The following is a 13,540-nucleotide window of genomic DNA, read 5'->3' as shown; positions in this document are numbered from 1 at the left end:
GCGTCACACCCGGTGGCGAGAGACCGAAGGCTTTCCCTCGAGATCAGGATCCAGACTTGCCCGCCTACCTTTGCCGCCCGTATTCAACGTGGTGCTGAAATCTTCACCAGGGCAGTTAGGCAAGAACAACAAAGGTGTCCAAAGCAGAAAGGAAGAAACGAAGTCACCTCTGCTCACAGGTGACACGACCTTATACGTAGAAACCCTGACGACTCCAGGTACACCACACGCGCGCACGCACACGCACACGGCTGGAACGAACGGCTGCGTTCAGTACAGGAGACTGTGTGTGAAGCCACGCCGCGCAGAACGGCAGGTCAACACAGACATGGCTGTGTTCCTATACACTAACTGAACCATCCAAAAAGGAAGGTAAGAAAACAATTCCACTCACAAAGGCACCAAAAAGAATAGAGCAGCCAAGCACGAATTAAACCAGGGAGGTGAAGACCTGCAGACCGAAAATGGCAACACTCTGCTGAAAGAAAGCACAGAAGACCCAAGCCAGCGGACAGGCGTGCTGTGTGCAGGCCTGCGAGACCTCATACTCCCGGGACAGCACGACCCAGGGCGATCTGCAGCGTCGGCGCAGCCTACGGCCTGGGAGGAAATGGGGCAAATCACACATCTGATGCGGTGTTGGCATTCACAGTCTATAAAGAGCTCCTACAATTCAACAAGGAAAAAACCCTGATTTACAAATTGTGCAAAAAGCTCGACCAAACACCCCTGCGGGGAAGATGCACAAACGGTCAGTGTGCGCAGGGAAGGCTGCTCAGCGTCCTCGGTCATCAGGGAAACGCCACCACCACCCACGAGGTGCCGCCTCACACCTACTAGGGTGGCCGTCACAACACAAATGGGGAACAGCAGGTGTCGGTGAGGGTGCAGAGAAACTGAAACCCTCGTGCACCGCTGGGGGACGGTGCAGCCACTGCGGCCTGGCACCACAGAACAGCCCGGCATCTCCTGGAAAAGCTACACATGTTAGAATCACCAGGTGACCCAGCCGTCCCACTCCTCAGCACACGATCGAAGGAAGTCAGGGACTCGGACACAGGCGCACCTGCGCACGGGCGTCACTCCCAGTGGCCAAAGGTGGACACGGCCCGAGTCCCTCAACGAGGGTGGACAACCGCGTGGCACACACACAGTGTCCACACGACGGAATGCGATTCAGCCACGCAGTGGCATGAAGCTCTGGTGATGCAGGAACACGATGCACCCGGGACAGACCGAGCGCGCGCTTCAGAACGAAGCGCGAGAAGGAAACCAAGCAGGTGGAGTCACGGCGTAAAGGGCGAGCGCCGGTCACCAGGAACCCTCAGGGCAAAGGCCATCCCACGAGGTGCTTGTCATCCTGACCCTGGAGCCCCAACGGCAACCCAGCTCCCACAGCAGGACGGGAACAAGCCAAATGTCCAAGGAAGGCGGCGCCCGTCCTGACGCCCGCCCGCCCGGCAGAAGCGTCCCTCCCCGCGAGGAAGAAGGGCCCCAGGCCGCCCGGCCGCGCTCACCACCGCGTTGTGCTCCACTCGCGATCGGATCTGCTCCACTTTGCCTTCTATCACTCGGGGAAATATTGAAGAATCTGCTCCTTTGCAAAACAGATAAATTTCTCCTAAAAAACAAGGGGGAAAAGAGTTTAATGTAATCACACTCTGGGGGAGAATGAATTATTTTTCAAATTATGCTTTCGTTAAAGAACAAAAACCAAGGTATCAGTGCTGAGACCGTTATGAGGGAGACGCCAACAGAGCAGTCAACACGCAAAGTCGGAAACATCACACCTACGGGTCACCCCAGAGCCTCGCTCCGACGAGCCCCGAACCTCGAGGGAACGTCAGGAACTGGCTCCCGGCGCCCCTCCTCCTGTCACCCTGTCACTTCTGCCTTCTCTCCAGCAAGGATGCGAGTGAGGCTGCAGGACCAGGGAGGGGTGAGGACACAGAGGGCCTGGCCGACCGACCCCAAACCAGGAAAGGATCTGCTGAGACGCCGGGCGGGAACATCGGGTTGTCCTCTGCGTTCACAGGAGCTGACGGGAAGCATCCGTCCTGCGATTTCTGCGCCTCACACGCGTTAGGGCTACGTGCGCGCTCCCCGCTCAAGGGGAGTCGGCTTCCTTCCCGGTGAGTCTGGAAAATCTAGGCTCTGACGGAACGGGGATGAAGAGGCTGCAGGGACCTGCGCCGACGCCCTGGGCTCCTCCTCTCCTGCGAAGAGCCTTCCCGCCGGCAAACCACAGGGCATCTGGCCGGCTGCGGGGTTGGCATGTGACTCGTGGAAGCAGCGTGATGCGCCTGCCGGCAGCTGCAGGGCCAGAGGGACCCAGAGTCTCTTCCTAATCTGTCTTCAGACAGAAATCACCACCCCCTGGAGACCCTGGGCGCTGGCGGCCCTCAGGCAGCAAACCAGGGGGACCAGGAGGAGCCGGGACTGTTCCACTGTAGCCGGCTCCCGGGCGAGGGTGCCCGGAGGGGCCGTGGGGAGGGGGCGCGCTGGCGGGCGACAGTTGGTGAGCCCAGACCTGCCGGCCCACACAGGGAGCCCGGACGAGGGCCTGGGAACTTGGCGGCGGCATCAGGAGGCACACTGGCGTTGTCCTTGGTCCCAGAGAGAACTACCCTCCGTGACACACCCGAGTCCTGCAGTTAACCCAGGGCAACGCCAGCCCACGGCTGGGAAGCACGCAGGACCCGGAGCAGACCCGGGGCCGCGCTGGGAGGGGAGTGGGGGTGCGGCCGGCGTGCTGAGCTGAGCAGGATCTGCAGGAGCAGGGAGCCCATCCCAGGGGAGCCCGGGCCCCTCTCAGGTTGAGTGCCAGCCAGCCCGACGGCAGCGCCCCTGCCCGACCGCCAGCCGTAACTTCTAGGCTATGCTCGTACGTCATCAGGCACAGTTCAGAACAAGTTGTGTGGTCCAGACAACTCTGAGTAACGATGCACTCTTGGGCTATAATTTCTCCTAGAAGAATCACAGTGACTCATGGAAATGGCTGGTGAATGACTGAAATGTCCCGCTGCCTCAACCTGCCCCTCCCCTGAAACGCTTTAGATGAGGGACGTGTCCAGGAGAACCTCTGACATAAAAACATGCAGAGAACGAGGCAAAATTCAACCTGCAAAGCACAAGCGCAGACGGCACTGGCTCCCGCCGTGGACTCTGCTTTTCCACTGTCGTCAACAAGGGAGGGTTACCAACCCACACAGGAGACGCCGGGCCCCTCAGAGCCCTCGGTCAGACCCCTGCAGCTAAGTGGCCGCTGGGCTCCGATGTCCGCCCCCGCCGTCCAGGCTGTCAGCTCCGAGGAGGAGCTACTTCTGAGAGAACAGCTTGTTTGATGAAACATTCAACGTTCTGGAAACAAGCTGGTGCAGCGGCTGGTGCAGATGGTCCAGCCTCGGCCCCGTCGGCCCGCAGCCCCTCAGAGCTGCCCTAGGAGGGCGCGGACGGCGCGGCGAGGAAGGGCTGTTCCAACGGTGTGAAGGCCATGGACACACGTCCTTCGGGTGGCTCAGATCCTGTGCAAGCCTTCGCCACGCCCTCTTTGCTGGTGAGCACAGTCGTGTTCGAACAGTCCACGGCGCATCCCCGAACCAGCTCGGTGTCCGAGGCAGCTCAGGAGGTCTGGGGACGGGCTGGGGCCAGATGGGGCCTGAGGCACCGCTCCTGGAGGCCGTGCCCCCGACGGCGGGCTGACCGACTCTCCCCAGCACGTTGGCCCCCACAGAACACACCTGCCGGGGGAAGCCACACAGCAGAAAAACTGCAGGTGTAATTTCCAAGCCTGGTGCCTTCATCCCGGACGAATGTGTCGGCGCCTTCAATTCCCAGGAGAGCGCAGGCCAGCGCCGGCACAGGCGAACTCATCTGCAAACACCTGGGCTGCGTGCTTCCACATCCTTAAGAGCCCAGCGGTCAAATCCCTGCGTCCACGCGTCTCAGCGGCACTGACACGAAGCACTTTGAGTTCCACTCACTCGTTTGAGCAGGTCTCATCCGCGGAGCTGTCACGGCCGATAACCTCATCAGCGGCTCAGAGAACCAGCTCAGAGACGCCCACGGCCCCGCCCACGGAGCACACCTCCTTCCAGGGTGACTCCCCGGCGCCGCGGGCAGAGGAGCCTCGGTGGCCTCACGGTGGCCTCAGCCGGCTGAGAAGCCAGAGTGAGGCATCTGCGGCCCCATCAAAAGGGACGCAAAGGGCCAGGTTAAGGGCTCACTCTGTCCACTTCCTGTTGGAATGGAGTCCTCTCAGTGCAAGCCTCAGGGCAGGCCGACCTCGTGCTCCCCAAGCCGCCCCGGGTCCCCGTGTGGGGCTGAGTCTGTTCAGTGTCAGGGTGGCGGCTCCGTTTGGCTGCTTACCGGGCAAGTTTCCAAACGGAAAAACACAGCCCGATGCAGCCTGGCTTTAAGAAACGAAAAGGAGTAAGACCCCGAGTGTCCTGATCAGGTGCCATTCTGAAACTGGACAAGTGAACTGAACCCAGCTGTGTCCACCGGGCACCGGTGGCAGGGCTGCAGCGCGCACTGCCGAGAGGCGCGTCCGCGCGCAGGGCGTCTCCAGCCTGGCAAGGGCCGAGGACGAGCCACAGCTTCCTGGCTGACGAGAGCAGGAGGGCGTCCCCCGTGGCTGCACCTAGAGCTGCAGGCGAGGAGCAGGGCTCGAGGGGAGTGGGCGGGGGTGGAGGAGGCGTGACTGCAGCGGGTCTGTCTATGCTTTGGAAGAGGGAACAAAAGACACGTGCCCCGGTGTGCTCAGCAGCAGTATTTACAACAGCCAGGACGCGGAAGCAGCCCAGGCGTCCACCACAGAGGGCTGGGTGGAGAAGCCGTGGTGCGTGTGCACAACGACACTGCTCAGCCATGAGAGAGGATGAAACCACGCCACGCGCGACAACAGGGGTGGACCTGGCGATCGTCAAAGTGAGGTAAGGCGGACAGACGGACAAATACCACACATCACTTATCTTTGGAATGAAAAAAAAGGACACACGAACAATTTAAAAACAGAAACAGACTCACAGGCACAGAAAACAAACTTACGGTGACCAAAGGGAAAAGGGGGCAGGGATCAATCGGGAGCCTGGGACTGGCAGATACACACCACCATCTATAAAGCAGACAGCAGGGTCCTGCTGCGCAGCTCAGGGAACCACATTCAGCGTCTTGTGATAACCCATCACGGGAGAGAACGTGAGGAAGAGCAGACGTGTGACTGAGTCACACGCCGTCCACCAGAAAGCAACACAGCGCTGCAAGCCAGCTCTACTTCAGTCTAAAAAGAGGGGGGAAGACGTCTAAACCCTTGGGGCTCCTGCAGGGTTAGGCACCAGAATGAAGCACAACCACAACGTTATCGTTCGCGGCGCCGAAGGGGAGGGCGTCTACCTGCAGCGGATCTGACAATCACACTCATTCTCCTCCTCACTGAGTCAAAGCCCAGGATCTCCAGCAATTCAAACCTGAAAAAGATTTAAAATGTGTTTCAAGGGTGAGAAGGGGTAAACGGCGCGATGGAAGGTGAGACGTCCCATGTCCGTCCAGCTGTCTCTCTCGGGCTACAGCTCAGTGTGCCTACGGGACCCCGGAGGCGTCCGGACGCTCTAGCAGCTACGTGAGCCTCTGCAGTCAAGCTGACGTCAGGTGGCCTAGCCCAAGCCTGTCTGACGGTGCAACACCGTCCAGCGGCTTCTCTGACCGCCTGATCCTTAAACTCTCCGAGAGCTTTGGTGACATTCTCGGGGTTGTCACTGAGAAGGAGGGAGGACGGGTTATGAGACGGGAACAGGGAAGCTGGCCTTTTCTCCAAGGAGAAACCTGTACAGGTGACCCTTCCCGCCTCCACTGCAGGTCCCCGTGAGGTGTGTGAGCTGCGATCACGACTTCACGGTGTCCTCACCTCTCAACGTCATTGTCCCTGTTCAAGATCTCCATGTAATTGTCCTTCAGCCGCAGGTACGTGAAACCAAGCCTGTGAATGAGAAGACAAATCCGGGGGTTAACGTGGAATTCCGACGTTCCCCTCGCAGAGTGCTTCTGCTTTATGCTTTGAGAACATTTTCCTTCTGAAAAAGAAATGCTTCTAGTAAAAAGAGGCTGTAAACTGCACTGTGAAGCCAAGAACTAATCGCACTGAATTTATTCACTGTCTCCGAAAGCGGCGCACGAGCCAACAGGATTTCCACGCACCCCACCCTCCGGCGCACGCACACGGTCAGGCCTCCGACTCCAGGTGTTCACGCAGCAGGTCTGAAGCTGGTCCCTGTCTGCGGACCCAGGTTTACCTCCTGAGCGGGGCTTGTTCAGAGTCTGGCTGCGATGTCAGAATCAGAAGGACTCCGGGAGTCTGTCGATCCCCGGACAGACGCTGTCCCTTCACGGATGAGGGAACTACAGCCCGGGCCGGCCACGGGCCACAGGGCCCCTGACGCGAGAGGCCCCCGCCTCCACCGGCTCGAGCGAGCGCTCTCACACGGGCGCACAAGCCGGGCGGAGGACCGGAGGCAGGCTTCTGGACCCGAGGAGCTTACACAACGGGGGCGGGGTCCGCCCGGCCCGGGGGCTGGCGGCGGAAGGAAAGGCTTCCTGGAGGGCGAGTGCCACGACCCAGCGCGCCTTGATTTCTGAGCCCTCGCTTCCCGGAAGAGATACACCTTGCTTTAAGAAATCCCACCTCTGTACGTGTTAACTTGTGCCTCTGATGAAGGTCTGCAGGGACACAACTCACACACCGGACACCACTGTCCAGACTGCCCGGGAGGAACACGCGGCTTGGCTCACAACAGAAACATGGCTCCAGGCAGGTGCGAGGTGCCTGACACCCTCTGACGGAGCACCTCAGCGCCGCTCACTGACGCACAGCTGGCCGCGACACTGCGCTACTTCCAGGTGTGCAGCGTCGGGATGTGGGTCTCTGCAGATGAGACCCCACCACGGGCCACTACGAGCTATGGGGCGCAGTTAGCTCCCCGTGCTGGACAGTAAATCCTGCGCCTTCAGCCTTAAGTCAGGGGCGGAAGCTGTTCTCCCGACTTGAAAGTATGCCACAGATCTGCAAGAAAGCACCTTTCCACATGTTTGCTTAAAATCCCATGTCTGCAAGAACTCCCAGGAAAAATATCTCAGAGGAGGCCGACAGCAGGTGGAGTTAACGTGAGGGTACGAGGGACGCGGCAGTGGGAAAACCCCAGCACCTAGCCTGAGCCTTTCTGTGCTGTGTGACTCTGGGGACGCTGCACGACGTCTCTGGACGTCAGTTCCCTGGGACGGATGAGAAAGACTCGTCATGAAGGGACTCGAAGACTGTGCATCTTTAAAAGCCCATGACTATCCGGAATGGCCTCTGATCAGAGATTTAGGGGGAAAGCCACCCAGACAAGATGGCAGGAGGGGCCCACCGCTGCCAACGCAGGGCCCGGGGCCCTGAGCACAGGGCAGCGCCAGCTCGGCCGTCCCTCAGCAGAAGCTGCAGGCGCAGGGCCGACCCAGGGCGCTTCCAAGGGAGCCCACGGCCGGCGGGAGGGGCCTGGGACCAGAGTCCTGCAGGGACGCACCTCTGGACGCCTTCGACCAGGGCCACCTCGTCAGGAGAGGAAGAGATGTACGCGCTGCGTCTCCCTGCGTCCGGCGACTTCCTGGGCCCGTCCACCTCGTCGTCCTCCTTCACCTGGACGGTGTGGCAGAGACAGAGGGCCCGGAAGAACAGCTCCTCCTGCTCCTGAAAGACGCAGCAGGAGACTCACGTCTCTATGGCACACGTGCTTAAAACAGGAAAGTAAACGGGAGGTGGGGCAGCGACGCAGGGCACGCAGGAGCAGGTCCAGCTCTGCGGTCCTCGGTCAGGACGGAGATGGGTGTGAACTTTGGGGAGGAGGCGGGTTCAAGGTCACAAGAAAAGGGCACCCTGGGGTTTCCGGAAGCCTTCCCAGGCTCCTGGGGTGCGACCGCGGCTGAGGGGGCCTGGGAGGGTGGGGCTGGCAGCTCATGTGCCAGGTGCCGGAGCTGTGGCAGCCGCAAGGCCCCACGAGGCACAGAATACCTGCCCCTCCCCACTAAGCCTTGGGGGTGAAAAGGCATTTCTGTCCTGAAAGCACCTGAAGTACAAGGTGCCCTTGGTCACCAAAGGCCGTCACCGCAGGGCCCACCAAGACAGGCCACCCTCAGCCCCCAGGTGCCCCGCACGGGCTCTGCGGTCACTGAAGCTTCTGGAACAGTCTCCTGGCCAAGTGCCAACAAGGGTCATTGCCCCCCTGGGGGGGTGAGCCCTCGAGCCACAGCACCGGCGGGGTGTGTGTGTATGTGTGTGTGTGTGTGTGCGTGCATGTCTCTGTGTGTGTGCGTGCGTGTCTGTGCGTGTCTGTATGTGTGTGTGCGTGTGTGTGTGCGTGTCTGTGTGTGTGTGACTGTGAGTACACGCGGTCTGGAGGGTCCCTCTACGCAGCCCACCATCCGCTCTGATGTGACCAGTGGATTCACCCAGAGATGCCTGTGCAGATGTGGCCCCTGACAGCCCTCCTCCCACGAGTCACCAAGGGGTCGTGTGTGTCCCAGATCCCAGGACAGGAGGTGCCCCTGTCTACCCCGTGACCTGGGCCCCAGGGGCAGGGTGGCACTGCCAGGGCACGACCACCTACCCGCCCGCTGGCGCCCGGGGAGGCATCGATCATGTCGATGGCTGAGGTGTCGGGGAGCACCTGCCCGTTGCAGACGGCGTGCGGCACGTACACGTGGCCCCCCACGCAGCACTCCTTGAACTCCATGTTGTTTTCGGTGAGGGTGCCGGTCTTGTCCGTGAAGATGTACTCCACCTGTGGACGTGGCTCGGCTGGGAGGTGCCGCCTCTCAGAGGGCCTCGGACCCCTGACAGCCGTGGTCTCTGGACCACCCGGACTCCCACAGCTCCCACCCCAAGTGCAGCTTCCCAGGCTGGACTGTGAGCACTCGGGGCGGTCCTTCCCCCAGCGCTGGTGGCGGAGCGTGGGGACAGAGCCGGGCGGGGCGGGGGGGTGGCCTCTGCTGTCACAGGAGGCGGCTTCGCTCTTCTCCGGACAGGGAGCAGGAGGAAGGCCACACGCCCCTGGCGGAGCCAGCCTTCCATCTGACGGAAGGACTAGGCGGGTCTGGGGAGGTCCTGGGTCCAATTTAACCAAAAAATCAAGGATGTGAGTGTGATGGGCTTATTCCGAAGGTCTGGGAGGCCCAAACTCTCAATATCGCTTAAAGTTTGGAAAACAGAATTCAAACAAACTGAAGGACAAAACAAATTTCAGACAAAACTGTGGAAAGTGTTAAAACTACACCTAATTTTACACCTTGAATTCAGATGAACTGAAGGAAGATGGGGACCCTGGACCCTGTGGGGCCATTGTGAGGAGGGGGAGTGGGGTGCCCCCACCGGCAGTTGGCGACCCGCGGGCCCCGGGTGAGTCCTGCGCTGCGCATCTTGCTGGCCTCCTGCTCGGGGCCCCCCGCTGACCTGCCCCAACTCTTCGTTCAGATCCGAGGTGTTGACCAGGGGCCCCTCCCCCATCTCTTCGTCGAACATCTCCTCGTCCCAGGCGATGAAGTAGGAGCCCAGGAACTTCTGCATCTCCACGGTGACGTACATGGACACAGGGATGATGTAGTTGAAGAGCACCATGAAGGCCAGGAAGTCAGTGAAGGCCCTGAGGAACTGAGAGACGCGGCTGAGTGCCCCGCCCGCTGGCGCCGCGTGGCTTCAAACCATCCAACCACAGGTGCCGTTCTTAAACACTACGGCTTTGAACCCAAAGATAAAGACCACGTAGGGCAGCGCTGACTGCCGGCTTTCTCGTCGGCCCCGGATCTGGGCGCCGTGGTCGACCGGGGACAGGAGCGCCGCCGGTGGCGGTCAGGTCACCTGTGAGTCACACTGTTGGAGGTGGGGGCCTCTCCAGCCCAGAGCCCGGGACACTGTACACTGGGATGAATCCAGGTTCCCCCTGAGTCTCTGATAAGTGACCAAACGCGAGGGTCTGTACAGATGACTTTTCTGAGCAGTGCCGTCCCTGTTTCTAGCCATTTAGTCTAGGGCCAGACTGAACACAGGCAGAAGGGGGCCCAGGTCGGGCCCGGCACATGGCTCGGGTGGCGCGGCAGGCCCGGCCAGAGAGCCACTGTTCTCAGCAGGGGAGGGTTAACCGAGTCCCCGTAACACGCTGGTTTCGGGGAGACACTTCTGACAAACACGAGCAACGGAGCTTAAATCCCAGAAGTGAAAACAAACTCATTGTTACTAGTTTCCCGTCACTGAGGGTTGCCTCCTCCCGGTGTCACCGTGAGCAGGGACCACGTACGTCACGGTCACTAGTACGTGTCTACTGGACGAGCCGCCGCACTGGGCTCTGGAAGCACCGATGTTCAACGTGCGTCCTTATGGATCTACAGCACCAACCGGCACCTCTCCAGCCCTGGATATTCAAACTCCCACAGGGGGCGGAGTGACCCGTGTCCCAGCCGGGGGGCTGCGACACTGCCACCATCAGTGACTGCGTCTCCTATGAAGACTTCACATACCAAGGCTTCGCTGCAGCCCCCGCCTCCCTCCCAGCGGCCCACCGAAGGGAGCCACCTTTCATACCAGGTTCCTCTGTCTCTCTGACTCTGTCTTCTGATTGTACCACGGCTCGTCTCGGAACGGATCGCTCTGCCAGACGTACTTCAGGACAGTGTTTATCAGCGCTTTGCTGATCAGGATGCAGAGGTACACGATGAGGAAGACGTTCATGGATCTGAAACACAAGACAGCGGGTGACCGTTCTGCTCCCCGGAGGACCGAGCTGGGCCCCACCTTCCTCACAAACGTCAGGGCGGGCGCGTGTTGGAGGACCCCCGGCCGGTTGTCACAGCTACACCTGAGTCCGCTCCGCGGGCACCGATGTGTGGTCTGTGGGCACCAGGGGCAGAGCTGAGGGCGGCACACCAGGCGGGCGGAGGGCCACACACACGTGCCCGGCCCACAGGGCTTCCACATGGTCGAGGGTTCTTAATTCAAAGGACACCCGGAGATCAGCGTCTTCTACTGTGAGGCGTCCATCAGGGAGCCCCAAGCCTGGCACTGACCGGCACGAAGGAGGGGGGGAGGGAGGGACGGATGGACGCCCTCTGAGCAGGAAAGATGTGGCGTCCTTGGCCAGTGCCTCACGGGCCTTATGAAGAAGGTCTGAGTTTCCAGTATCTGTTTCTGAAACCAGCGTGTCTGCCAACACCAGGAGACTAAGCGTCCTTTCTTTCTCTCCAAATTTGTCCATCTTTAACGTATGTCAGCTTTGAACCATAAAATGCCATTTTATTTTTAAAAAATTTAAAAATTTATTTTTTGTTGAGTTGGGAGGTAACTGGGTTTATGTATTTGTCCATTACTGGAGGAGGCTCTGGGGATTGAGCCCGGGACCTTTCGCGTGCCCAGCGTGCGCTCCACCGCTGAGCTGGACCCTCCCCCGGAAACCAGGCATTGCTGCTCCATGAGACTTAACTCTGCATTTCACATTTGCCGCAGCCACTGACGGACAGAGACCCACAGTCACACTTCCAGGTCAACAGCAAAGAGCGGCCCGACCGCCCCCGAGTGGCCAAGCAGCGCGCAGCTCTCTGCTAAACGCTGTGTGAAGACGCAGCGCCGCCTCGAGTCAGGATGCGCGTTAACAAGAGGCAAAGCGGACAAAACCCCAGCTGCGTTCTTTACAAACTCGGCTCCGTCCCTGTCTTGTCAGCATAAGGCTCTTCTCGTTCAGCGATAAGAAAATGGCTCCCTCTGCTGAGGCCTTCCTCGGTAAAGCCGCGTCAGAATACGTGGTTTCCACCAAACCCCAGAGGTAAAAGTGACCCGGGGTGGGGGACACACAGCTCGGGGGGGAGCGCGGGCTGAGCAGGCACGGGGTCAGCCCCAGTGCCCCCACTAAAAACAAATACACAAATAAAGTGACCGAATTTTTACTTTTTTAAGAAATAGTGGGAGGAGCCACTGGGCACCTGTATCTGACTCTGGACCGGGACTCTGGGAGCCCACACGAGGGAGCCTGCAGACGTGGGCTGAGGGTGTGTGGCCGCTGACAGGCCCACAAAGGAAGACGGTCGGCCTGAGTAATCAGCTCTGCTGTCCCCCAGACGCCACGCGGGAGCGGCTCACGAGGCCAGGGAGAGAGCGGCCTCACATCCACGGGGGTCTGCGACAGCCGAAAGCCACCGCGGGGTACCGAGCCTTACTTTTCCACGGCAGATCGCTTCTGGGACTTTGACTGGTAATTCAGGGCCATCTTGGTCTCCATGCCTGTATAGACAGCAACACCTGGAGGCGGAGAGCGGGCGTCAGAGCAACACAGCCGCCTGGCCTTGCGTGGCGAGGCACGTGCGGGGCAGCGGAAACGGAAATGGGCAAAACGAACCACACTGCACACTCCTCCAGGTGAGCCAGCTGCTCAGGAAGAGTCGCATCGGGTTCTTTAGACCAAAGAAACACCTTCCCCCTGCATGGGGAGCAATCTGTACCTTTTTTTAAAGTTCAGATGCAGATATACTGGGTTTCCAACAACAGGACACATTTGTCTGTTTACAAGTTGTTTCGGTGAAAACATAAGCGTTAACCCAACAGAAAGGGGAGGGAGACACGAGCAAAGAAACAGCCATGGAAGACGTTTCCTGCAGAACAAGGCCGTGTGGACTCTCTCACGGACTGAGTTCACGTTTGGGTCAAAAACCACAGGCACATGATGTGCGAGCAGGCGCACCCTCAGACGCCACCGCCTCCCGGGGCGTGGCCACACCTCGGTGCTGGCTTTCCTGGGAGGCAGCGTGGCTGCTGCCACAAGGCCCACAGGACCTCCAAGCACGAAGCGAAGCTCTCGCGGCCGGTCTACGGATTTTAACTGCTTAATGGCCCTTAATTTTAGAAGCTATTATTAATAATTCACTAATTAAAACACTTACCGAAGATTTTCTCGGTGTTCTTTAGCGTGGCTCCTCTAAGAAGCAAGTTTTCCGATCCTAATGGCCTGCAGAGACAAGGACGACCAGAAACAGAGCAATGGAGACAGCACGTCTGCACCACAAGGGGGCTTTGCAGACTTCGCTTAGGAGGAAACTGTCTCAGCGTGGATTTGCTTGTGTTTGGATGTGAACGTTAACCGGGTCCACGTAAAGCACGGGGTCTCTGCCCGCGGGACGGTAAGAACCCGTCTGCTGGAAGATTCCTGCAGTCAGCTTTGCTGGGCCAGCCTCACCCTCTCCCACAGCCCCTGAGCCGCACCCCAAGCCTCCAACCCAGCCCCCGAGCCGCACCCCAAAGCTTTAACCCCATTCCACCTGCGACAGTGAGGGTGGAAGGCCAATGTGGGGTCCCTGCACTGTGCCGTCAGTAGTACCCAGCCCTGGTCAGAAGTGTCACCTGACGGACCAGCCCAGAAATCCACTCCCAACAGGCTGCACGCCTGCGGCCCCGCACCAAACACCCCATGGGCTCTGGCAAAGCGGAAGGGCGGTCTCTGTGACTCCTTCGGTGGTCTCCACCACGTTCCCC

The 13,540-nt window shown here is 59.8% G+C and overlaps 1 protein-coding gene across 4 annotated transcripts in view; it reads right to left on the bottom strand.

Moving 5' to 3' along the window:
• The window catches only part of ATP11A (ATPase phospholipid transporting 11A), a 92,087-nt gene that overhangs the window by 25,910 nt on the left and 52,637 nt on the right, over positions 1-13,540 (bottom strand). For all 4 annotated transcript variants that reach the window (XM_072976565.1, XM_072976566.1, XM_072976567.1 and 1 more), the window contains 9 exons: positions 12,952-13,016; positions 12,232-12,313; positions 10,607-10,757; positions 9,482-9,679; positions 8,640-8,813; positions 7,560-7,723; positions 5,906-5,977; positions 5,395-5,468; positions 1,518-1,621 (listed from right to left, as the gene is read on the bottom strand). In XM_072976565.1, coding sequence (XP_072832666.1) covers positions 1,518-1,621; positions 5,395-5,468; positions 5,906-5,977; positions 7,560-7,723; positions 8,640-8,813; positions 9,482-9,679; positions 10,607-10,757; positions 12,232-12,313; positions 12,952-13,016 — 1,084 coding nt within the window. The remainder of the gene's footprint in view (positions 1-1,517; positions 1,622-5,394; positions 5,469-5,905; positions 5,978-7,559; positions 7,724-8,639; positions 8,814-9,481; positions 9,680-10,606; positions 10,758-12,231; positions 12,314-12,951; positions 13,017-13,540) is intronic.

This window comes from Vicugna pacos, chromosome 14, assembly GCF_048564905.1.
Source record: "Vicugna pacos chromosome 14, VicPac4, whole genome shotgun sequence".
NCBI lineage: Eukaryota > Metazoa > Chordata > Mammalia > Artiodactyla > Camelidae > Vicugna > Vicugna pacos.
The sequence above is the reverse complement of the archived record's forward strand: the minus strand, read 5'-3'. Positions and strand labels throughout refer to the sequence as shown.